The sequence below is a fragment of the Stegostoma tigrinum genome, chromosome 42 (assembly GCF_030684315.1).
Source record: "Stegostoma tigrinum isolate sSteTig4 chromosome 42, sSteTig4.hap1, whole genome shotgun sequence".
NCBI classification, from domain to species: domain Eukaryota; kingdom Metazoa; phylum Chordata; class Chondrichthyes; order Orectolobiformes; family Stegostomatidae; genus Stegostoma; species Stegostoma tigrinum.
Genome location: NC_081395.1, coordinates 4,457,846 through 4,482,915, shown reverse-complemented (window position 1 = coordinate 4,482,915; position 25,070 = coordinate 4,457,846). Strand labels below are relative to the sequence as shown.

General features: G+C 43.1%; 2 protein-coding genes across 8 annotated transcripts in view; one reads left to right on the top strand and one right to left on the bottom strand.

Moving 5' to 3' along the window:
• The window catches only part of LOC125449368 (macro domain-containing protein CT2219-like), a 987,510-nt gene that overhangs the window by 942,247 nt on the left and 20,193 nt on the right, over positions 1–25,070 (bottom strand). For all 7 annotated transcript variants that reach the window (XR_009443130.1, XM_059641690.1, XM_059641688.1 and 4 more), the window contains exon 2: positions 21,527–21,628. Coding sequence is in view for 6 of the 7 variants with exons in the window: in XM_059641690.1 (XP_059497673.1) it covers positions 21,527–21,628 (102 nt within the window). In the remaining variant the exon portion in view is untranslated. The remainder of the gene's footprint in view (positions 1–21,526; positions 21,629–25,070) is intronic.
• Positions 12,389–14,434, top strand: rilpl2 (Rab interacting lysosomal protein-like 2). The gene is made up of 2 exons (XM_048525260.2): positions 12,389–12,569; positions 12,702–14,434. Exon 2 carries the CDS (start codon positions 12,747–12,749, stop codon positions 13,320–13,322), a length of 576 nt encoding a protein of 191 aa, XP_048381217.1. The 5' UTR covers positions 12,389–12,569; positions 12,702–12,746; the 3' UTR covers positions 13,323–14,434.

Below are 25,070 nucleotides of genomic sequence, written 5' to 3'. Positions count from 1 at the left end.
CCTCACCTTGAAATTGTGACACCTAGTAATTGAGCCCCCCACTCTGGGGGAAAAAAGCTCTTGCTATCCACCCTGTCTATACCTCTCATGATTTTGTAGACCTCAATCAGGTCCGCCCTCAACCTCCATTTTTCTAATGTAAATAATCCTAATTTACTCAACCTCTCTTCAATGCTAGCACCCTCCATACCAAGCAACATCCTGGTGAACCTCCTCTGCACCCTCTCCAAAGCATCCACATCCTTTTGGTAATGTGGTGAACAGAACTGTACACAGTATTCCAAATATGGTCGAAACAAAGTCCTAACACCCAGATCTCTCAGTGCATCAATTTTCCCCAGGGCTTTTCCATTTACCGTACAGTTCGCTCTTGAATTGGATCTTCCAAAATGCATCACCTCGCATTTACCTGGATTAACTCCATTTGCCATTCCCCCACCCAACTCTCCAATTTATCTATAATCTGCTGCATTCTCCAACAGTCCCCTTCACTATCTGCTACTCCACCAATCTTAGTGTCATCTGCAAACTTGCTAATCAGACCATCTATACCTTCCTCTATATCATTTATGTATATCGCAAACAACAGTGGTCCAACAGAGATCCCTGTGGAAAACCACTGGTCACAGTTCCCCATTTTGAGAAACTCCCTTTTACTACAACTGTCTCCTGTTGCCCAGCCAGTTCTCTATCCATGCAGCTAATACACCACGGACCCCATGCGACTTCACTTTCTCAATCAGCCTACCATGGGGAACCTTATCAAACGTCTTACTGAAGTCCATGTATATGACATCTACAGCTCTTTCCGTCATCTTTGCCACTTCCTCAAATGATATGGTGGTAGTGTTCCCATCTCTGGGTTAGAAGGGCTGTATGTCACAACATCTCTGAATAGGTGGATTAGAAAATATCTATTCTGACATTAAACAAGAAAAACAGCTGTTCCTGGGCTAACACTTAATTTTTCACTTGTAGTTTGGTGCACCAGTATATCAACGTACCCATATAAAAGTACTGTTCCCCAAAATCAAAAATGCGGACATTACCAAATGAAACTGTTTGAGGATTTGCTATGACAGACAGGACAGCCAATACTTCTTGTCAGTTAGAACAAAGTTATTTTCTTTGAAGCACAGAAGACTGAGAGGGGACTTGATAGGGACGTATAAAATTATGAGGGCTTGGAGAGAGCGAATAGAACATATCCCTTCTCCTTAGCTGAACAAAAGGGCACAATTTTAAAGAGAAAGGGAGGAGATTGAGGGGATTTGAGGAAAACATTTTACATCTAAAGATTGGTGGAAATCTGGAACGCATTTCCTAGGAGGGCAGTTGAAGCAGGTAACCTCACAACCTTTAAACAGCAACTGTATGAGCACTTGAAATGTCATAACATTCAAGGCTATGGGCATAGTACAGAAAAGTGGGAGCAGCATACACAGCAACGTATTTTTGACAGTACATACTGCATGGGCCAAAGGGCCTTTTCTGTACTGTATGATTTCATGATTCTGTAAGAGTTTTAATGACTGAAGAAGCATTTAATTTCTTTTTAAAAAGAAAAAAAGCTCCTGACCTGAGGAACCTCCAACAATGAGACAATGAAATAAAATGTCACATCAGAATAGCTCTTAAAAGCTTCCGTTAAGCCTTCCATAAGTAATTTGACTAAATTAATAACGTCTTTGCACTTATGTAATACTTCCCAAACTGTGGAAACCTCTCAATTATATTATCAAGTGGTATAAATGATTCCATAAGTGGTAAAAATGGTGTACATTCTACATTTCATTAATTAGCTTAATAAAGTTTAAAATCTCTTGACAAGCATTTACACCAAATCCTTCCTTTATTGTATGTAAAACGGAAGTCATATGAATGGTAATGCTGGTGCCCATCAGAGTTTAAATCATGAGTAGCTTAAGAAATTACATAAATTCTTTAATGCCCAGCTAATTAAATTTTATTCTGATCCACTTTAAATTGAAACAGCATTTGCCTTAAACATTGAGTTTACTTTCTCCTTTATGGTCTGGAGCAAAGGGGTTACCAGGCAACACAGTAACAAAGCTAAGCTCAATCTAAGGGTAGTTATTATCTACTACATAATTTATACAATTCCCAGAACAAACAGTGTGAAAGAAGTGACTAAATGACTGGAAAAGAAGTTGAAGATTTGAATTAGTCAAATTAAAACCAATGTAAATAATAGGTTATCGTATTGACAGTGCATATTCTCAACATATCTCTGCTCCTTGGCAGCACCAATGAATGCACTACATTGCTGATCAATTTGAAGTGTTGAGATGATTTTTAATACTCACTTCACAGACAAATGATACTTGCAGAGAATGTTACGGTTCAACAAAAGCTATCAAATAAAATGTTCTCTTCTCTCAAATATGATTTCTCATTACCTTATTAAATATACATATAAAACATAATAGATAACAATATTAATTGCTATTGACGAGTTCCAATGAATCGGACCTTTCAGAAGGGGAGATAGTACAAGTTCTAGAGAACTACACAAGGAGGACAGTGAGGAGTGAGGTGCCCCGATCAGGTATATTGGCTTAGCTGAACTGTAGCCAAGAGCCAGGAAAGAAAGAAACTGATCAGAAGAACTGTTGGATTGTCATAAAAGAAAAGCACAATGAGATGGCCCATTACTGACTTTCAGTGTATGGAACCTGTAGGTGCTACATTTAAACAAAAGCAAAATATTGTGGATGCCCCTAATCTGAAATAAAAACAAAAAGTGCTGGAAATGCTCAGCAGGTCAGGCAGTATCTGAAGTGAGAAACAGAGTTAGGTTTTAGGTCAAGGTGACAATGAAATTAAAGATAATCTCAACCCGAAATATTAACTCTCTTTGCTTCCACAGACCTGCATAGTATTTTCAGCAATTTTTGTTTTTTTAACTACATTGTTCTGGCCCACATACCTCTCAAGTTGCCCACTTTGTGGATGACTCACTGTCTTCATGACAGCTACAGATACCTAGTAGTATCTATCATTAATGTCCCAAGGAGAAAGCTTTTTGATTCACCTATACTAACAATCAATTTCATACATACCTCCAAATAAATCCCCAGCTGATGCTCAGTTGACAGCAAAATTACTTTTTCTTGTCAGAGATTCTCCATACAAAAATGAATGTGGTTTGCTGTACAATTGTAAACTCGAACAAAAGAATTCAAAGCTTAAAATGGCACAATTTAAGATATTTGCTTCCAAAAGATGTTTTCACAAAGACTAAGCGAAAAGTCCACTTTAACCAGATTAGGCACTGTGAGTTGGTGCAACTGTTGAAAATCTAAAGTTAAAACAATATGCTAGAAATTGACAACTATACTTTCACTCCCTGCTGTACCAGTAAACCTACGCTAATTTTTGTTTACCTAGGAAGACAGCGTAAGGCAATTCCTCATGCTGACTTCTAATCTATTCGAACACGTACTCTTACATTGAAATACACAGCAAAATGTTCTTTTTTGAGACTAAGTGTGAAGGTGGCCCAGATTTTCCAAAGCACTTATATTATTCTCAGCTCATTACATATGCATGTGTAAATAAAACAGCAGATCTTGTGGGGCAGTAACTTTTGAAGCCAGTGGGGACTCTGTACTCTAATATTTGAGCAGTGTGTTTAAAAGGCACCTTTTTTTGTTATTATTCTCTTGTGGGATGAGAGTTTTGCTGTTTGGGCAGCCAGTCCCTAGTTGCACTTTGAGAAGGTGGTGCTAAACTGCCTTTTTGAACTGGTGCAGTCCATGTGCTTTAGGTACACCCACAATGCCCTTAGGGAGGGAATTCCAGGAATTTGACCCAGCCACATATAAGGAACATCAATATATTTCCAAATCAGGATGGTGAGTGATTTGGAGGAAAATTGCGGTTGCGGGGGTGGGGGTTGTTACCTTGTCTTTCTATTTGGAAGTGGTCGGGGGTTTGGAAGGTGCCTTTTAAGGATCATTTGTGAATTTCTGCAGTGCATCTTGTAGATAGTACCATTGTTACTGAGCACTGGTGGTGAAGGGGATGGCTACTAGTGGATGAAGTGTCAATCAAGCCCACTGCTTAATACTGGATGGTGTCTTCCTTTTTGAGTGTTGTTGGAGCTGCAACCATCCAGGCAAATGGGGGGGGTATCCTGTCACACTCCTGACTTGTGCCTTTGTGGACAGCCTTTGGAGAGTGCAGCCTTGATGTCAAGGGCTGTCACTGTCACCTTACCTCCAGAATTCAGTGTTTCTGTTCACGCCTGAACCAAAGCTGTAATGAGGGTAGGAGCTGCGTGGCCTTGGCAGAACCCAAAGTGGACATCAGTGAGTAGGTTATTGTTGAGCAGGTGCTGCTTGATGTCACCTTCATCATTTTACTGCTGATTAAGAGTAGACTGAGGGGGCAGTAACTGGCCTGGTTGGATTTGTCCTGCTTTTTGTGTATAGGACACATTTGAGCAATTCCCCACATTGTCAGGTAGATGCCAATGTTAAAACAGCACGAGAACAGCTTAGCTAGGGGAGCAGCAAGTTCTAGAGAAGCAACTTTTGAAGCACAAGTCTTCAATACTATTGTCAGAATGTTGTTGGGGCGCACAACATTTGTGGTGCCTTCAACTGTTTCTTGATATCACTTAGAGTGAATCAAGCCCAAACAGTGCTTGACTCTCTGCAACCCTAGGCGAGACCACGGCATAGCGGAAATGTCACTAAACTTGTAATCTGGAACGACAGCTTAATACTCTTGGGTTAATAGAGAAATTTGAATTCAATTTAAAAATTAGCCAATGGTCTATTGTTGATGGTCATAAAATCACACCTGGTTCACTAATGTCTTGTCGGGAAGGAAATCCGCCATCCTTACTCAGTCTGGCCTATGTGACTCCAGATCCACAGCAATGCGGTTGGCTCTTAATTGGGGGTTTACGTGTAATAAAACTGGCCTGGCCTGCAACTCCCACATCCTGTGAACAAATAATTTTTAAAAATCAGGAGAATCACTAAACCCCTGCTTATGACTATCACCTAGCCTTGGGTAGGTTAAGTCAAGACAAAAGCCATTCTATATGTTAATGATGCCACCCTGAAGGTTCTCCTAAAGAGAAAGGAGCATTTTTTCCCCTATGGATGGCAACAGGAGGCCATCCCAATAAAGTCAGCCCGAATAGAGGTGGACACAGAGGTCAGCACCCATGGGTCACTACCTGGCTCCAGTATCGCAAAAGGAAAAATGCTTGTCTGTATTTTGCCGGGGTATGCACCACTGTCTACTCAAAGTTTTCAGCTCCTTTAAAATGTGACTTTGCATTGTCAGGTTGCCACTGCATTTAGGAGGTTGGATGCATGCACTGTGCCTCACATATCTGCCCGAATTCACACTTAAAACATAAAAGGAAATACAAGACTGAAGCACCTCACACCACCAGCTCAATGACCTTTCACTTCAGCTAGAAGAGTGTAAAATCTGATTATTTTTCACTGAAAGCACACATAGGCGAAGGGCACAACTACAAAGGATGTCTTTTCAGTTGAGCCGCCTTTTGTGTTTGCCTTGTTTTCTCTGTTTAAATTTGCTGGCGTTAGGCAGTTTAGCTACCTCAGTTGAGCAGGTTTATCAAGTAAGGCAGTATATGATTGAGACTTCTCATGAGCTGATCAACATGGATAGGCTTCATCCCTAATATCGTAGGCATTTAGGCTGACAAAGGAGTTAAGTAGCTGAAGACATTTGTACTTACTGAGCTTGGAGGAAGAGGGCTTTCCTCCCATGACACACCTCAAATAAAGAGCCAGGTTTGTTAACACATGTTTCCCATTTTTGGCTGATAAGATTGCACCTGTGAACATAATTTCAGCAGGCTGAGGTGTTCACAAGTATTCACGATATGCTAACAAATGCAAAAATCGGCTTTTGACCATAAAGATTGGACAAGTCAATGCGCTTGAAATGGTTTGAGAACTAGCAAAACTTTTAAGAAGAGGGGTATGTGAATAATTTTGTCCAGTTTCCTGTCTACTTTTGCAAAGAGATAGCATGGTCTCTTTTCAGAGACATCACAAGATGGGAAGCTAAGGATCTCTGGTAGGTCTAATCCAAGTCACCCCATTCTACTACCACATGGCTCATATCCAATTTGGAGTTTTAATCTTTCACAGAATGTGGGTGACACTGCCAAGGCAAGCGTTTGCTTCCCATCCCAAATTTCCCTTGAACTGGGTAGCTTGAGGGCATTTAGAATTCAGCACAACATTGTGGGTCTGGATTCACATATTGTCCAAATGAGGTAAGGAAAGTATATTTCCTTCTCTGAAGATCATTAGTGAACCAGATTGTTGTTGTTAAAAACCAAAGATAGCTCTTTGGTCACCATCACTAGTTTTATATTTCAGACTGAATTTAAGTTCCACCAGCTGCAGTGGCAGGATGTGAACTATGCCCCACAAACACTAGCCCGGTCTCTGTACTACTTGTCCAGCAACATCACCAAACGAATTATGAGGAAGGATTACAGAAGTAGAATTGGTCATTTAACTCATACGCTATTTTTGTGACAGTGGTTTCTTCGTGGAGGTGCTGGTCTCCTTTTCCACAGTCTGCACTGACCTTCCAAAGAGCATCCCACTCAGACCTAGCCTTACCCCCACCCCAATCCCATCCCTGGGATCCTGCATTCCTTATGGCTAATCCACCTTGTCTACACATCCCTAGACACTATGGGGGCAATTTAGCATGGCCAACCCACCTAAGCTTAACATCTTTGGACCGTGGGAGGAAACGCACACAGACACAGGGAGAATGTACAAACTTCACACACAGTCACCTGTGGTTAGAATCAAACACAGGTCCCTGGTCCTGGAAGGCAACAGTGCTAACCACTTAAACCACCATGCCATCCTAATGAAGGCACCCAGTGTGGGGCTCAAACTCAATCCTGGGATTAAGAGTCTCATGCTCTACTGACTGATCTAGCAAGCTGTAGCTATGTAGGGGAAAAGTTGTCTTTAAGTATTTGAACATTAAACACCATCAACACAAAGTAAACTCATGTTTAGAGGTATACAAAGAAAAGGAAGACAAAAGAACAAACAAAAGAGTTGGAAACCTAGAGAATAATTTCTCAGACACATGGTATATAGTAGAGAACCTAGAGGCTGGTCTCAACAAAGTAGACAATATGCAGAGCTAGGATTCCAGAAGGATCAGCTTTGATTTGCCAGATCACCACTTTTGAATGCGTATTTCTCTCTTAATGTATAAGAAAAAAGTGACATAAGCCCTGAGAAGCAAATTATCACCTCATCAGTAGAGGTTCATATCATTTTTATTCAGCTACCCACATAAAGGATTTAATCAGTTGTTTAAGATGTATAAATGATAAAAGTTGTTGGGAATCAGAAAAATCATCTTCTGCTTTCACGGAATCAGGAAAAATGAAAACATTATTCTGATTCCCACTTTGCTTTTCCGTACACTAGAAAAGTGGAAACAATATTCCTTTAAAACACGCATTCAGAGATGCAGAGGGTGGAGAAGAAAGCTGATGCAGCCAAGTGGATCTCTAATACCTTAGAACATAGAACATAGAACACTACAGCGCAGTACAGGCCCTTCAGCCTCAATGTTGGACCGACCTGTGAAACCAAACTGAAGCCCATCTAACCTACACTATTCCATTATCATCCACATGTTTATCCAATGACCATTTAAAAGTCCTTAAAAACTTGGCGAATCTATACTGTTGCAGGCAGGACATTCCACACCCTTACTACTCTCTGAGTAAAGAACTTACCTCTGACATCTGTCCTAAATCTATCACCCCTCAATTTAAAGCTATGTCGCCTCGAGCTAACCATCACCATCCGAGGAAAAAGGCTCTCACTGTCCACCCTATCTAGCCCTCTGATCATCTTGTATGTCTCTATTAAATCACCTCTTAACCTTCTTCTCTCTAACGAAAACAGCCTCGAGTCCCTCAACCTTTCCTCATAAGGCCTTCCCTCCATACCAGGAAACATCCTGGCAAATCTCCTTTGCACACTTTCCAATGCTTCCACATCCTTCATATAATGCGGCGACCAGAACCGTACGCAATACTCCAACTGCGGCCGCACCGAGTTTTGTACAACTGCAGCATAACCTCATGGCTCCGAAACCCAATCTCTCTACCAATAAAACCTAACACACCGTACGCCTTCTTAACAACCCTATCAACCTGGGTGGCAACTTTCAGGGATCTAAGTACATGGTCACTGAGATCTCGTCGCTCATCCACACTACCAAGAATCTTACCATTAGCCCAGAACTCTGTAGTCCTGTTACTCCTTCCAAAGTGAATCACCTCACACTTTTCTGTATTAAACTCCATTTGCCACCTCTCAGCCCATCTCTGCAGCTTATCTATGTCCCTCTGTCACCTGCAACATCCTTCCGCACTATCCACAATTCCACCGACTTTAGTGTCATCCGCAAATTTACTAACCCATCCTTCTACGCCCTCATTCAGGTCACTTATAAAAGTGACAAACAGCAATGGCCCCAAAACAGATCCTTGCGATAAACCAATAGTAACTGAAATCTAGGATGAACAATTCCCATCAACCACCATCCTCTGTCTTTCTCCAACTAGCCAATTTCTGATCCAAGCCACTAAATCACCCTCAATCCCATGACTCCATATTTTCTACAATAGCCTACCGTGGGGAACCTTGTCAAATGCTTTACTGAAATCCATATACACCACATCAACCGCTTTACCCTCATCCACCTGTTTGGTCACCTTCTCAAAAGAACTCAATAAGGTTTGTGAGGCACGATCTACCCTTCACAAAACCGTGTTGACTATCCCTAATCAAATTATTTCTTCCTAGACAATTATAAATCCTATCTCTTATAATCCTTTCCAACACTTTACCCACAACCGAAGTAAGGCTCACTGGTCAGTAATTACCAGGATAGTACCTCCTCCCCTTCTTGTACAAGAGGACAACATTTGCTATCCTCCAGTCTTCTGGCACTCTTCCTGAAGATAATGACAACATAAAGATCAAAGCCAAAGGCTCTGCTTCCCAGAGAATCCAAGGATAAGTCCCCTGGGCCAGATGGGATGCATCTATTTTCACACCTTCCAGAATTGCTAACACCTCCTCCTTGCGAACCTCAATCCCATCTCGTCTAATAGCCTGTATCTCAGTATTCTCCTCGACAATCTTGTCTTTTTCCTGTGTGAATACTGACGAAAAATATTCACTTACTGCCTCTCCTATCTCTTCGGACTCCACGCACAACTTTCCACTACTGTCCTTGACTGGCCCTCATCCTACTCTAGTCATTCTTCTGTTCCTGACATACCTATAGAAAGCTTTAGGGTTTTCCTTAATCCTACCTGCCAAAGACTTCTCATGCCCCCTCCTGGCTCTTCTTAGCTCTCTCTTTAGGTCTTTCCTGGCTAACTTGTAGTTCTCAAGCGCCCTGAGACTTGACGCTTCATCTTTACATAAGCCTCCCTCTTCCTCTTGACAAGAGATTCAACTTCTTTAGTAAACCATGGTTCCCTCGCTCAACCACTTCCTCTCTGCTTATCAAGGACACGCATTAACTGCTCCTTGAACAAGCTTCACATTTCAATTGTGCCCAAACCCTGCCGTTTCCTTCTCCATCCTATGCATCCTAAAAGCACCAAGACTCCAGTGCAATTCTCCACAAAATTTAAAATGTTCCACATTTGGGCACCACTGGCCAGAAAGTTTCCCCAAAGGAAGTGAGTGAACTATCACAGGGAAATGACTTCAGGCAAAATATTTCCAAGTCAGGATAAGTGTGTGACTTGGAAGAGAACTTACAGAGATTGCTGTTCCCACGCGTCTGCTGCCTTTGTCCTTCTAGACAGAAGATGTCACGGGCTTGAAAGATACTGTGAGAAGCCTTGGTGAGCTAATGCAATGCATTTTGCAGATGGTTGATTGCCACTCCGCAGTCAGTGTGTAAGTGGTGACGGGAGTGAAGGTGGAGGTGGTGGATGGGATGTTAGCTGAGCAGAGCTAGTTTGTTCAATAGTGTTTGAAATAACTCCACAGAGGCCAGTATCTTGTTATCAAATCACCCTCTATTTACACATGAACAGTCCTTGATTATGAGACTGTTTCACTCAACAGTCAGGCATCAGTGTGTCAGTACCCTTTTCATATGTCCACTGAGGCTCCCTGATTGGACCAGGTTAACAGCCCCAATTCTATGAGGTTCAGCTGACTGACCCTGTTTACAGTCACTACATCCCTCTCATCTGAGTCTGTAGACATATGCCAGTCCTTCTCCTTGGTGAGCCTCCACACTCTTTCAGATTCCTCCAACTCAGCATCTGACACAGGCAGTGCATAACGCTTTAAAGCTCACATCTTGCATCAGGAGCCTCGATAGAATTTCACTGTTTTCTTCTGACGGCAAAGGTGCCGAGGCAACTACTTCCGTCATGTCCGTCTCAGGTCCAGGAAGATCATACTTAGCTTTCTACCCATTAGCAACTCTGCCATTACTACCTGAAGTTGCATGTGGGGTGGTCTTATAATCAAACAAAGCCATGACAATTTGGAATCTAGTGAGGCTGTAGGCAGTTCCCTTAATCTAACCTTCAAAGTTCAGACCTTCTTTCTGCCAAGCAATTGGATAATGGATGGTATGGAGCTGTCCTTATATGTCATAGAGTTATACAGCACAGAAAACGACCCTTCAATCAAACCAGTGCATCCCAACCAGACTTCCCAAACTAAACTGGTCCCATTTTCCTGCATTTGGCCTCTAAAGCTATCCTGTTCATGTACCTGTCCAAATGTTTTTTTTAAAATGGTGTAACTGTACCTGCATCTACTACTTCCTTTGGCAGTTCATTCGATATATGTACCACCCTATGTGTGAAAAAGTTGCTCTTCAAGTATCAAGTAGAGCCCCTGTAGCAGCAAGGCCTATGTGAAAGAAAAAGTGAGGGGGAAGGTAGGGATCAAATTAAAATAGAGTTTGTGGGGAAAACAATGTGCTCCACACCCCACAATGTCCACCTCCCCAAAAGGCATCAACAGCACCAGTACTCACGACATGCTCCTTCTCCAGGGACACCCGGGCACAGACATAGCCTTGGTGGAGGGGCAAGCAGTCAGCCATAATAACCTCCCCCGCAACAGTCCGCTGCCTGGACCTATTAATGGTCAGGCCCACGAGCAGATTCATGAGGCAATTTTCTGATCTGCTGCACCCAATTCACCCTTTCTATGTCAGTCAGCTCCCTGATTGGACCAGATTTACAGCCTCAATCAGGGAATTCGTATTCCTGAACTAAGCTTCTTGAGCACTGTTGGAGGCACATCTATCTGGGCAAATGGACAGTATTCTATCACCGAGATGCTGCTTGGCCTGCTGTGTTCATCCAGCTTCACACTTTATTATCTAGTATTCTATTACGCCATTGGCATATACCTTGTAAACAGTGCACAGGCATTTGACAGAAAGGAACTCCTCGTATCTGACATCCTTTAGTAGCCGCAGATTTTGTCCTAATTTTCTGTTTTTGTTTCATATTTACAGCATGCACAAATCTTTGTTTTGTTTGAGAGGAATGGAGTGGTTTGAAATGTATCTTTTATTTCAAAGCCAAAAACAGCTTTGAATATTTGAAAATCAAGTTGAAAAGCCAATCGCTAGCCCTCAGTAAATGCATGGGTAAATGCAGGCCCTGACATTACACTAAATTGTATAGAGCAGGCATGTTCCATGCTGGGATATCAGTTGGGGAATGACAACTGTCCTCAAGATACCGGAAGCGGGTTGAATCAGCCAGGGTGCTCACTTCCAATTTCTACCAGAAGCCTCTCCCAGGAAGTTTAAAATTACGTTTGATGATGGCCACGGTTATGAAAGATCTATTCGGAACACGCTATCAGGGCCACTTGGTTGTAATACTGGCACATGGTTGACACTTGAAACTACACCCCAGCATAACTTGCTGGCATAGATTCCATGGCCGAATGGCCTGCTTCTGTGCCGTAAATGTATCAGTACTACTGGAAACGACGGAATAAAAACAAAGTTGCTGGAAAAGCTCAGCAGGTCTGGCAGCATCTGTGAAGGAAAAGAGTTAACGTTTCGGGTCCGGACCCGAAACGTTAAATCATTTTTTCCTTCATAGACGCTGCCAGACCAGCTGAGCTTTTCCAACAACTTTGTTTTTGTTCCCGATTTACAGCATCCGCAGTTCTTTCAGTTTTTATTTAGAATGGCGGAATATTGTGCAAAAAACTGTGAAAGAAAACGGGGGACAAATGTGAATAACAGTACTTTGGACAATCTATTACAGAAAAAGAAAACTTACTTTGAAAGGGGAACAAAAAAACGCAGACACAAATTTCGACTTCTCTCCAGGTATCGCTAAGCAACTAGAGGGGCATTGCAAAACAGACGCCTGGATTGGTTTAGAAATCTGCCGATCAAACAACAGTCAAGCTTCCCGTCATGTGAAACCCGGGTACACAAAGAGGAAGTGTGAAATACAGTTATTCCGCTGTTTGGAGCAGGTAATAAAACAGAAATCTGCCCATTATTACATGCCTGTTGTTTGAATATGCAGAGTGAAGCTTTTCTGAAGCTTTAGTCATTTGTAAGACAGCAGTTCTTCATTTTAAATGATCGTGTGGTTTTAATTTCAGTTTAAGTCCAACAGTGGAGTGAGGAGGCACAGCAAGGGAAAATCGATGGAGGAGGAATTGAACGCAACATCAGCATTTGAGAAAGATCCGTTCAAGCTCACAGCTGAAGATGTCTACGATATGTCTTATGTCATTGGCCGTGATTTATTCAAACTCAGTAGCTCAGAAGATAGCCGTACAGTCTCCGAGCTGCAATATAAAGTAATCAGAGTTCTAGAAATATTCGAGTTGTTGGTGGACAGGCAGAACCTATCAGTCGAGAAACTGAAAATTGAACGGGACAACCTGAGGAAGGAAACGGAAAGGCTTCACAGGGAACTCCAAGTGGCAACAAGCGATTCAGAGAAAGAGAAGAATGGAACAGACAAACTGGTGGTCGATGTTAATGACCCAAATCGGCCTCGTTTCACGCTCCAGGAATTGACGGATGTGTTGCAAGAACGCAACAAACTTAAAGCTCAGTTACTTGTTGCTCAAGAAGAACTGGAATGTTATAAAAGCGGATTAATGACCACAAAGGAGCCACAAAGGCTAGAAAAGAAGGCATCTGGTGCAAATCGTGAAAGTGAACAAACTACGGTTAAGAAACTGTTTTCTCTCAAATATCGAAAAAATCATTAAGCATGCGGGACACAAGGATCTTTTAAAAAGGTTTCTGAGCACTCATACTTTCGTAGTCATAATACTCATTATTTTCTTAAACGGAATGTACTGATGCAGGAATTTTCAAAGTTTAATTTTCTAAGAATCCAAAAAATAGGTTTGTTACTTGTAAAAAGTTTTTTTTAAGAAAAGCTGTATTTGTTTTGCTATGTAGAGCAAGACTGCAAAAAGAACTTAAAAGTAGACTTAATTTCTAAGTATGTTTCAGAGATAGTTGGAACTGCAGATGCTGGAGAATCTGAGATAACAAGGTATAGAGCTGGATGAACACAGCATCAGAGGCTGACGTTTTGGGCCTAGGTTTCTGGAGAAAGGTCTCGGCCCAAAACATCAGCCTCCCTGCTCCTCTGATGCTGCTTGGCCTGCTGTGTTCATCCAGCTCTGCGAGATAACAAATTGTGGAGCTGGATGAACACAGCAGGCTAAGCAGCATCTTAGGGGCACAAAAGCTGACGTTCCGGGCCTAGACCCTTCATCAGAAAAGGGGGATGGGGAGAGGGTTCTGAAATAAATGGGGGGGGGAGGCAGACCAAAGATGGATAGAGAAGATAGGTGGAGAGGAGAATATAAGTGGGGAGGTAGGGAGGGGACAGGTCAGTCCGGGGAGGATGGACATGTCAAGGGGGCGGGATGAAGTTAGTACGTATTCTGATTCTCCAGCATCTGCAGTTCCCATTATCTCTGATCTCTCATCCAGCTCTACACCTTGTTATCCCTTAATTTCTAAGTAGTCATTTTTTCTTAATTTTGGGGCATAGCTTCGATGTGCTTATTTAACTCAACTAGAAATCCAGAGGCCTGGGCTAATGATTTGTAGACTGGAGTTCAATGACAGCAAGGAAATGTAAAAAAATCTGGAATCTAGCACCCCTGAGGATGACCGTAGAACTTCCATATGCTCATAAACTCTGGTTCACCTGGGGAAGGAAATCTGTCATCCTTTAAAGTTTTGGCAAAGATCTGTAGCTCGGGTTGTGGATGGGGTTGTTGCTTGCTCACCAAGCTGGCTTGTTTTTGTTCAGACGTTTCGTTACCATGCTAGGTGACATCATCAGTGGAGCCTCCAATGAAGCAATGTTATTCCACTCCGCTTGGAATTTATACATCCAGTCTGTCACGGTGAGTCCTGTAATTTCTGGTTTTGATCTGTATGGGTTTGTATATGGGGTCCAATTCTATATGTTTGTTGACTTAAGTATGGGTGGAGAACCATGCCTCTAAGAATTCCTGTGTGCATCTATGTTTGGCTTGGGCTACTATGATTACCTTGTCCTAGTTAAATTGATGGCCTCCACTGTCTGAATGGACCGATATTAAGGAGAGGTGGTTATTGCCGTTTTGTTGTTAACTGCTATTGAGGTATTCTGATGGCTAGTTTCCTTTGAATCTGTCGGATGTAATGTTTTTATGGCAATTGTTGCATGATATTTTGTAAACCACATTGTTCTGCATGTTGTGGAAATGGGGTCTTTAATCCTTGTAAATGTTTGTCGTAGAGTGGCTGTGGGCTTGTGGGCCACTGTGATTCCTGGTTGTCTTAGGAGTCTTGTCAATTCCGATATGTTCTTGATGTAGGGCAATGTGGCCAGTGTGTTGGGTATACTGTGTCCTCCTGTTGCTGTCTGTTTTGTAGGCATCTATAGATGAAGTTGTGGGGATATCCATTTAAAGCGATGATCTTGTATAAATGTTCTTCCTCTTTCCTTTATGGTTCTAGAGTGTTGCAGTGTGTCCTGGCTCATTTAAATAGTGTCCTAATGCAGTTTTGTTTGTGGTGGAAGTTGAAAAATTGATCCATATGGGTTGCCTTTCTGTATACCCTAGTTTGGAACTCCTTGTTTGTCAATCACTCTACGTTAACATCCAGAAACGGAAGTTGATTGTTGGTTTCTTCTTCCCTAGTGAATTTAATCTTTGAGTAAGCTGTTGATGAGGTGGTGGGTCTCTAACTTGTTGCGTTTAATAATAACAAATGTGTCATCTACATTCCGAGTCCACAGTTTAGGTTAAATGCGAGGGAGGGTGGTGTGTTCCAGTCTTTGCATGACTGCTTCTGCAATGAGTCCTGAGATGGGTGACCCCATTGGTATACCATTGATCTGTTTCTGGATGTTAAAGTACAGCAATTGACAAACTGGAAGTTCCAAACCTCAGTACACAGAAAAGCAACCCACACTGATCAATTCCTCAATTTCCAAAGCAACCACCCCAACATCCACAAAGCTGCATTCGGACACTATTTAGATGAGCCAGGACATACTGTAACACTCCAGAACTATGCTGGAAAGAGGAAGAAAACTTAATCAAGATCCTCGCTTTAAATGGATATCCCCACAACTTCATCCATAGATGCCTATGAAACAGACAGCAACAGGAGGACACAGTACACCCTAACACACTGGCCATACTGCTCTACATCAAGAACGTATCAGAACTGACAGCAAGACTACTAAGACCACTAAGAATTACTGTAGCCCATAAGCCCACAGCCATTCTACGACAAACACTTACAAGGATTAAAGACCCCATTCCCACAACGTGCAGAACCAACGTTGTTTACAAAATACCAAGAAACGACTGCCACAAACATTACATCAGAGATAGGAAGGAAACTAGCCATCGGAATACATGAACATTAGCTAGCAGCAAAACGACACAAAAAACTCTCCTCAATATCGGTACATTCAGACAAGGAAGGCCATCAATTTAAATGGGTCAAGGTAACCATAGTAGCCCAAGCCAAACATAAACACACAGGGGAATTCCTAGAAGCATGGTTCTCCACCCACACTTCAATCAACAAACATATAAAATTTGACACCATATACGACCCCATACAGATCAAAACCGGAACTGAAAGTACTCACCGTAACAGACCAGACAGTGTAAATTCCAAGTGGAGTAGAATAACGTTGTTTCACTGGAGACTCCACTGATGATGTCACCTAGCATGGTGATGAAACGTCCGAACAAAAACAAGCCAGTTCGGAAGCTAGTCAACAACCTCATCTGTCATCCTTACCCAACCTGGCCTACACGTGGTTGACTCTTAACTGTGCTTCTGAAATGACTACCACAAGCCTTTCCATCAACTATTCATGGGCAATCAATGAAGGCCATGCCTGCAACACCAAAATCTCATGAATAAATCTTTTGAAAATTCTGATAAAACTATTGCTATTCTTGAAAGTATTGTGATACACCAAATCCTGGTAATCTGGAGGGATGGGGGTGGGCGCAGACTTTGCATGTATAACAAATTGCGTGCACAGCTACCGCATACCTCTCCTATCAACCATAAAGGGCGATGCTATAGGTCCATCCAGCCTTACGAGAAAAAGCTGGGGTCTGGGACTGATCTCACAAGTACATATATCCCTGAACATCAAATTCACTGATAATGAGGAATGAGTGAATATTGTTTCAAGTTACACAGAAACTGTCTGTAAACAAATGTAGTTTATCCTCACCCTGAGCTCAGACAAAAGATAATTGTATGATACAGATGAGCCCCTAAAGTAGGACTTAAAATTAACAGGTCTCCCAAATTGAGATGATCAGACTTTACTATGCAACACTAACTGTTCTGACATCTTACAGTACTAATTTGAGACAGATTCTTGCTCCTGCAGTGATGAAAGTGCAAAGCAATCACTCAGCAGCCATAAAATACAACCATCTAGGCAGCATAAGTATAGTTTTCCACACTTCTCCTTTGTGTACCCTTGTTTGGTGTGACAAGAACCTGGACAATTGTTTAATTAACATTTTTCTAAACCAATCCAGGGTTTGTTTTGCAATTCAACACCCCAACCTCAAGACCCACCCCAAAGTGGAATTTATGACTGCTTTTTCTTATTCCCTTTTTAAAAGACATTATCTGCCAATTGTAGTTATACAGCAGCTGGTGTGAAGCCAAAATGGACTTCAGCAAGGCATTTGATAAGGTTCCCCATGGTAGGCTCATTCAGAAGGTCAGGAGGAATGGGATACAGGGGAACTTAGCTGTCTGGATACAGAATTGGCTAGCCAACAGAAGAAAGCGAGTGGTAGTAGAAGGAAAATATTCTGCCTGGAAGTCAGTGGTGAGTGGTGTTCCACAGGGCTCTGTCCTCGGGCCTGTACTGTTTGTAATTTTCATTAATGACTTGGACGAGGGGATTGAAGGTTGGGTCAGCAGGTTTGCAGACGACATGAAGGTTGGGGGTGTCGTTGACAGTATAGAGGGCTGTTGTAGGCTGCAGCGGGACATTGACAGGATGCAGAGATGGGCTGAGAGGTGGCAGATGGAGTTCAACCTGGATAAATGCGAGGTGATGCATTTTGGAAGGTCGAATTTGAAAGCTGCGTACAGGATTAACGATAGGATTCTTGGCAGTGTGGAGGAACAGAGGGATCTTGGTGTGCAGATACATAGATCCCTTAAAATGGCCACCCAAGTGGACAGGGTTGTTAAGAAAGCATATGGTGTTTTGGCTTTCATTAACAGGGGGATTGAGTTTAAGAGTCGTGAGATCATGTTGCAGCTCTATAAAACTTTGGTTAGACCGCACTTGGAATACTGCGTCCAGTTCTGGTCGCCCTATTATAGGAAAGATGTGGATGCTTTGGAGAGGGTTCAGAGGAGGTTTACCAGGCTGCTGCCTGGACTGGAGGGCTTATCTTATGAAGAGAGGTTGACTGAGCTCGGACTTTTTTCATTGGAGAAAAGGAGGAGGAGAGGGGACCTAATTGAGGTATACAAGGTAATGAGAGGCATAGATAGAGTTGATAGCCAGAGACTATTTCCCAGGGCAGAAATGGCTAACACGAGGGGTCATAGTTTTAAGCTGGCTGGAGGAAAGTATAGAGGGGATGTCAGAGGCGGGTTCTTTACACAGAGTTGAGAGAGCAGTGGAATGCGTTGCCAGCAGCAGTTGTGGAAGCAAGGTCATTGGGGACATTTAAGAGACTGCTGGACATGCATATGGTCACAGAAATTTGAGGGTGCATACGTGAGGATCAATGGTCGGCACAACATTGTGGGCTGAAGGGCCTGTTCTATGCTGTACTGTTCTATGTTCTATGAACAGGAAAGAATTTTTTTTTGCCTAACGCCTTTCATAAACATCAGACTTCACAAAGTGCTTTACCAGCAATGAAGTACTTTTCAAACTACATTGCCTTTTGACACCCTTCACCCATATCAACTGCGCATGCGTAGATCTGACACAGCACATGCTTCTACTATGCATGTTCCATGGTATTAGCAAATGCAGCCTCTTGAAACATGGTCACTATAATAATGTAAGAAACAAAGCAGCTGGCTCACACACAGTAAACACTATCAAATAGCAATGTAATGATGATCTGGATAAACTGGAATTTGTGATGTTGATCAGGAGATAAATATTGTCCAGGACACTGGAGAAAATTCCCCTTGGAAATAGTGCTGTGGAACCTTCCACAACCTTATGACTCAAAAGATGAGAGCTGTACAAACTGAGTCATGACTGATAGGAGTGCCTCAGTTGATGCATTTATCCCTTTCTGCAATCAGACTGGATGGGTCTATTAGAAAATAAAAAGATGTGTAACTGTTCCCTGGAAATGTGCTCATATCACTTTCTTAAAAGTGCTTCAAGTGACTTCACATCATAATGGTAACCTGAAACAGCTGAAAATCATGCAAGGTATGTCGTTTAATAAGCCTATAGCACTGAATTTGTATCGAGGAGTGGTACTTAATTTCCAGTGGCATCTATTGCTCTTTTCATTGCATTCCCACGGGTTAGAAAATTCAATCTTTTCAAAGTGCCTCTGACTTATGGATAAGTAATATAAAGTATACAGTGTTTGGTTTTATATGGATGAGTTAGCTTTTTGAAAACTGTATGAACCCCTGATTTTGTCAGTTACGGGTTCTACAGATTTCATGCTCCTGTAGACAGTATCAATGTAAAATATTTATGCTGCCTTTGGTAGAGATTATTAGATACACTTATTATTCAGTAGTTTTCAGGTACACAAGACATGTATTTGAGGGACTAATTTTCCTACCAAGCTGTCGGAACTAGATAAGATAATGTTTTGAAATCGTTATCATAATTCTATATATTATTTTCCAAACAGATATTTTGTAAGACTTAAATGAACCCTGAATTATGAAGTCAATTGATTTTGATTACAGTTTCATTCTGTCCATCCTGCTAAATTTCTTGCATCTGTCATGAGACACTAGGATAAGTCTTCAGTGCCACAGTGGGACAGCAACTCTTCTTTTCTGTACTGAGAAAATAAATCCTCTGCCAATGTGAAGAGTGACACAGCCAGATCCAAACTTTAACACATATTGACACCCAGTGAGGAAGTGAATGATGATTGTGATCAGAAACCTTGGCTGATTGTTGAACAATCACCCATCACTCCTGTCCCAACACCACTCTGCCCCTTTCACCCGTACCCTCCCCCCGACACACACACACACACACACACACCCCTCAACTATTTTTCCCCCAAAAAGTTCATCTGAAACATTAACACTGTTTCTCTCACTATGTTACCTGTCACATACTTCTAGCATTTTCCAAATGCATTTGAACGTTTGCTGATTCAGAAACACTGAAAGGAATTGTAAAGGGTCACACAGGATATGTAGAAACATGCAATTTGGTTCAACTGGTCTTTGACTGTGTTTATGCCCAATTCAAGCCACCTCACAGCTTTCCTCATCTAAATCTATCATCGTAACCCTCTATTCCCTTCTCCCTGACATGGTAATCTACTTTCTCCTTAAATACATCTATGCTGTTTGCCTCAACCAGTCCCCGCGGTAGCAAGTCCCATGTTCTCAACATTCAATGGGTAAACAGATTTCTTTGAACTTCCTAATTGAATTTATGGGCAACTGATAACCCTTAGTTATCCTCTTCCCCATGAAAGGAATGTCTCTGTATGCATTCCATTAAAAATTTCAGTGTTTCAGAAACCATCATTGGGTCACCATCAGTCTCCCTTGTTAAGTGGGGAAGAAACCCAGCCTGTCAATCCTTTCCTGATTACCCACAGATTTCTGGTATTATTCTTGTAATTTGTTTTATTTGTTCTTGGGATGTAGGACTAGAACTAGACCGATTTATTGCTTATGCCTAAAAACTCTCAAGAAGGTGGTAAGCTACTTTCTTGAACCACTGCAGTCCTTGGGGCACGGATATGTGGTCACAGTTCACTGGGTTGGTCTGCTGGAAATCAAGCCGAGAACTCTCGGTGTCATCAGAAATGTGAAAAAATGTAATCAAAGTCTGCAGTCTACCAACACCTCCCCCCTCACCTCCATCCAAGGACCTAAAAAAAAAACTTGCACATCCGCTAACATGGCATACTGCATCCACTGCTCCCGATGTGCCCTTCTCTACATCGTTAAGACCAAGCGGAGGCTCGGTGACCACTTTGTAGAACACCTGCAATCTGTTCACAACAAACGACAACACCTTCCAGTCGCAAACCACTTCAACTCCCCCTCCCCCTCCCTGGATGACATGTCCATCCTGGGCCTCCTCCAATGTCACAACAATGCTACCTGGAAACTGGAAGAGTAGCACATCATATTTCATCTTGGGAGCCTACAACCCAATGGTCTCAATGTGGACTTTACTTGTTTCAAAATCTCCTCACCCCTGGCCTCATCCTATGACCAACCCGCCCTCATCCTTGCCTCCTTGACCTGACACAACCTATCAGGTCCTCTGACCTTACTGACCAATCCCCACCACTGCCTACCTGCACTCACCCATCACCATCCCACCTACCTACCCTGGGCCCACCCCTCCTCTCTATGTTTATTTCTGAGCTCCCCTCCCCCTCCCCATTTCTGAAGAAGGCTCCTGACACGAAACGTCACCTTTCCCATTCCTCTGATGCTGGCTTGCCTACTGTGTTCCTCCAGCTACACACTGTTTTCTCCAAAAAAGTAAGAGATCTTTTCAGCATTCACAGTGCTGTTAGAGAGGGAGTTTGGTAGAATTGCAGGTGCCCTCTTTCCCAACTGAGCACTTGGATCTTACCATTCTTTTTGTTGTTAAGGGGAAACATCAGAAACATTTCAAATTTCAGAGTACAAGCTTCCTGACCTATCTTCTCATCCAAGCTTATATTTTTATACTTAAAAACAAAACATGACTCACCTTCAGCAAGCTCTTTCCAGGTTTGAATCTCATCAAGGATAACAAATCTTTCAGTTTTGTAGTAACTTCGTCTCTCAGCGCGATCAATTTTCTCAAGGTGCTCTTTAGTAGAAGGGGAGACAAAAAAGTTCTGTTTGTCTCTGATTTTCTGTCCAATGTCACATGTCCTGCCCCCTCCCGAACCATAAGCAGCCTATTCCAAGGCCTTACTAGTCTTTGACAGTGCCTTCTCAAGCACCACAGATCTCCTTCCCTAAAGAACACTAGCAAACCAATTGATTTTGTCAACAATCTTCCTGTTAATAATACAGTAAAAGCTTTTAGTCCAGAAATTTATTCCAGGGCTGAATTTACATTCCCTCCAGCTCCATGGTGGAAATTTGAACTCATGTCCACAGATTATGAGCCCGGCCCCTGATTTACCAATCCAGTAACATAGCCACTGTGCTATTGTATTGTTAAATGCTAATGTTAAAATATTCTGATCAGACATTTGAGGGCTTTGTAATTTCTGTCTAACCTTGTCCTTGCCTAAAAGGCATGTGCTTTCAATAATCAGCACCTGGGATCCCACATAACAAAGTGTGCAGCTGGATGAACACAGCAGGCCAAGCAGCATCTTAAGAGAAGATGTTGCTTGGCCTGCTGTGTTCATCCAGCTCCACACTTTGTTATCTCAGATTCTCCAGCATCTGCAGTTCCCATTATCCCTGGCATCCCACATGATTTTTTTTTTCCTGAGCCCTCAACACTAGTCTCTTGCAGCTACCATGAGCCCTGCCATATCTTACAGTTAATTCAGTGCAATAAATAGAACATGGAACTGTACAGCACAGTACAGGCTCTTCAGCCCACGATGCTGTGCCAAACTTTTACCCTCAACCCAAGGTCTATCTAACCTCCACCCTACTTTATACTATCATACATATGCCTATCTAACAGCCGCTTAAATGTGGCATATAACACATGGTAATTTGAACACTTTTTTTCACTTTGAAATATCTGACAAATACCTGTGATGAGATACAATACTTTTCACCAATAGTTGTGACCTTCAAACGTTTTGATTACTGTTATCAGAACTTGTGAATATGTATAAATTCTTAGAATGGCATAGAGTTATACAGCACAGAAACAGATCCATCATCTAATTCGTCCAAGTATCCTAAACTGAACTAGATCCATTTGCCTGCATTTGGCCCATTTCCCTCTAAATCATTCCTATTTATGTATATGTCCAAATGTTTTTTTAAGATGTTGTTATTGTACCAGTACCCACCACTTCCTCTAGCAGCTCACTGCACATATGTACCACCCTCAATGCGGAAAAAAAAAATCACCGCTCAGATTGCTTTTAAACCTTTCCACTCTTATCTTAAACCTGTACCCTCTAGTTTTGAACTCCCTACCATCATAAATGAGTTTATAACCAGCTACAAGATAACTGCTGAGTGTCCAACGCTCCAGGAAAAGATGTTCCGCCTCTCCTTATAACTCAAGTTCTCCAGTCCCGACAACATCCTCGCAAATTTTTGCGTACCCTTTCTAGTTTAACAACATTCTTCCTATAGCAGGAGAACCAGAACTATTCTAGACAACTATGGTTGTGGTAGTGTTTTCTATAGCTCCCACCAATAGATATTCCAGGAGATAGATCCACCTCCTCTGACCAAACTCATCCTCACTTTGAACAAATTCTCTTCAACTCTCTCACTTTTTTCATATAAAATGTGTCATGATGGGTATCTGCATGGACCCCAGCTATGCCTGTCGCTTTCTGGGGTACATGAAAGATTCCTTGTTCCAATCATACACGGACCCTCCGGACAACTCTTTCAACGACATCATTGGTGCTGCTTACCTCTCTTGTTCCGAATTGGAAAAATTTATCAATTTTGTTTCCAGTTTCCGTCCTGCTCTCACCTTCACCTGCTCCGTCTCCAACTCCTCCCCTTTTTGAATATCTCTGTTTCTATTTCTGGGGATAGATCCATTACAAAAACTCCGACAGCTACATCAACATAAATCCTCACACCTGCTTCCTACAAAGACTTCATCCCATTCTCCCAGTATCTATGTCTCCAACACACCTGTTTTGGTGTTACCACCTTCCTCAGGGAGGGGGGGGGGTCACAGAAATGTGTACCTTTTTCCTCATTTAGGGATTCTCCGACTCAGCGGTCGTCAACTGGTCCTTTAGCAGTATCTGATAGCATCTCCCATACATCATTCGTCAACCCTTTTCTCCCCTCCAATATCAATCCTAGGGTCCCCCTGTTCCTCACCAGTAGACCAGCCACTGCATCCAAAGGACTGTAAACTACTAATTCTGTGCTAACAGGATGGCAGACATATATTCCCCTGCATTCTGCAGTCAACACTTCGCAGGGACTGTTCTCTCCGGAACAACCTTGGACCACTCCTCAATTCCCATACACCCCACAGTAGCTTTCTACGCAATCACAGAAGGTATAACACCTGCCCATTCACCTCTTCCCTCCTCACCATCTAAGGCCGCAGACATATCTGCAGCAATTTCCTGTGCTTCATTCAATCTAATCTTCTGCATTCGCTGTTTATTGTATACTCTCCTCTGCACTAGGAAGACAAAACACTGCCCAGGTGACCACTTTGAAAAACACCTACATTCTGTCCTTAAAAATTATCCAGAGCTTCCAGTCACCTGCCGCGGGGGGCGGGGGGGGGGGGGGGGGGGGGGGGCGTGGGGGGGGGGGGGGGCCGGTCGGGGGTCGCGATGGGGCGGGGCGGGGCCGGTCGGGGGTCGCGGTGGGGCCGGTCGGGGGTCGCGGCGGGGCGGGGGTCGCGGTGGGCGGTCGGGGGGGGGGGGGTCGGGGGAGGGGAGGGGGGAGGGGGGAGGGGAGGGGGTCGGAGGGGGGGAGGGGGTCGGGGGTCGGGGAGGGGGTCGGGGAGGGGGTGGGAGGGGTCGGAGAGGGGGTCGGGAGGGGGTCGGGGAGGGGGACGTCGGGGGTGGGGTCGGGGCGGGCGGTCGGGGGTGGGGTGGAGGTGTCGGGTGGGACGGGGGGGGGAAAGAGGTCGGGTGGGACGGGGGTGGGCGGTCGGGGGTCGGGGACGGGGGGGTCGGGGGAGGGGGGAGGTCAGTATGGTCGACTGCCTGGTCCTTTCCCATGGCTATGTTTGCCTGTGTGTCCCTGAAGAAGGAGCGCACAGAATCCACCAATACTCTCAATACCTTTCAGGGGAGGTGGGTGCTGCAGGGTGTAGAGTGCCTTATCTTCTCCTCCAATTCCATTTTGATTTGATCCCTATCCACTTCCTCACTTTTTCTTTCATGTAGGCTTTGTCCCTAGGGGCTCTGCTTAATACTGATTCTTTGGTCACATGGGTATTTTTCTGGTGGTGGTATGTTAACAAAGTTATTTGTGCACCTGGTGGTTTTTACTGTGTCTCACAACTGTACACACTTAACAAGGGTGCTGTGGAAAATAAGTACTACTGCTGTATGGCAGTAGTGTAGGGGTAAAAGAAATTGAGGGGAACCTCCTCCATTCAGGGGACTGACTTA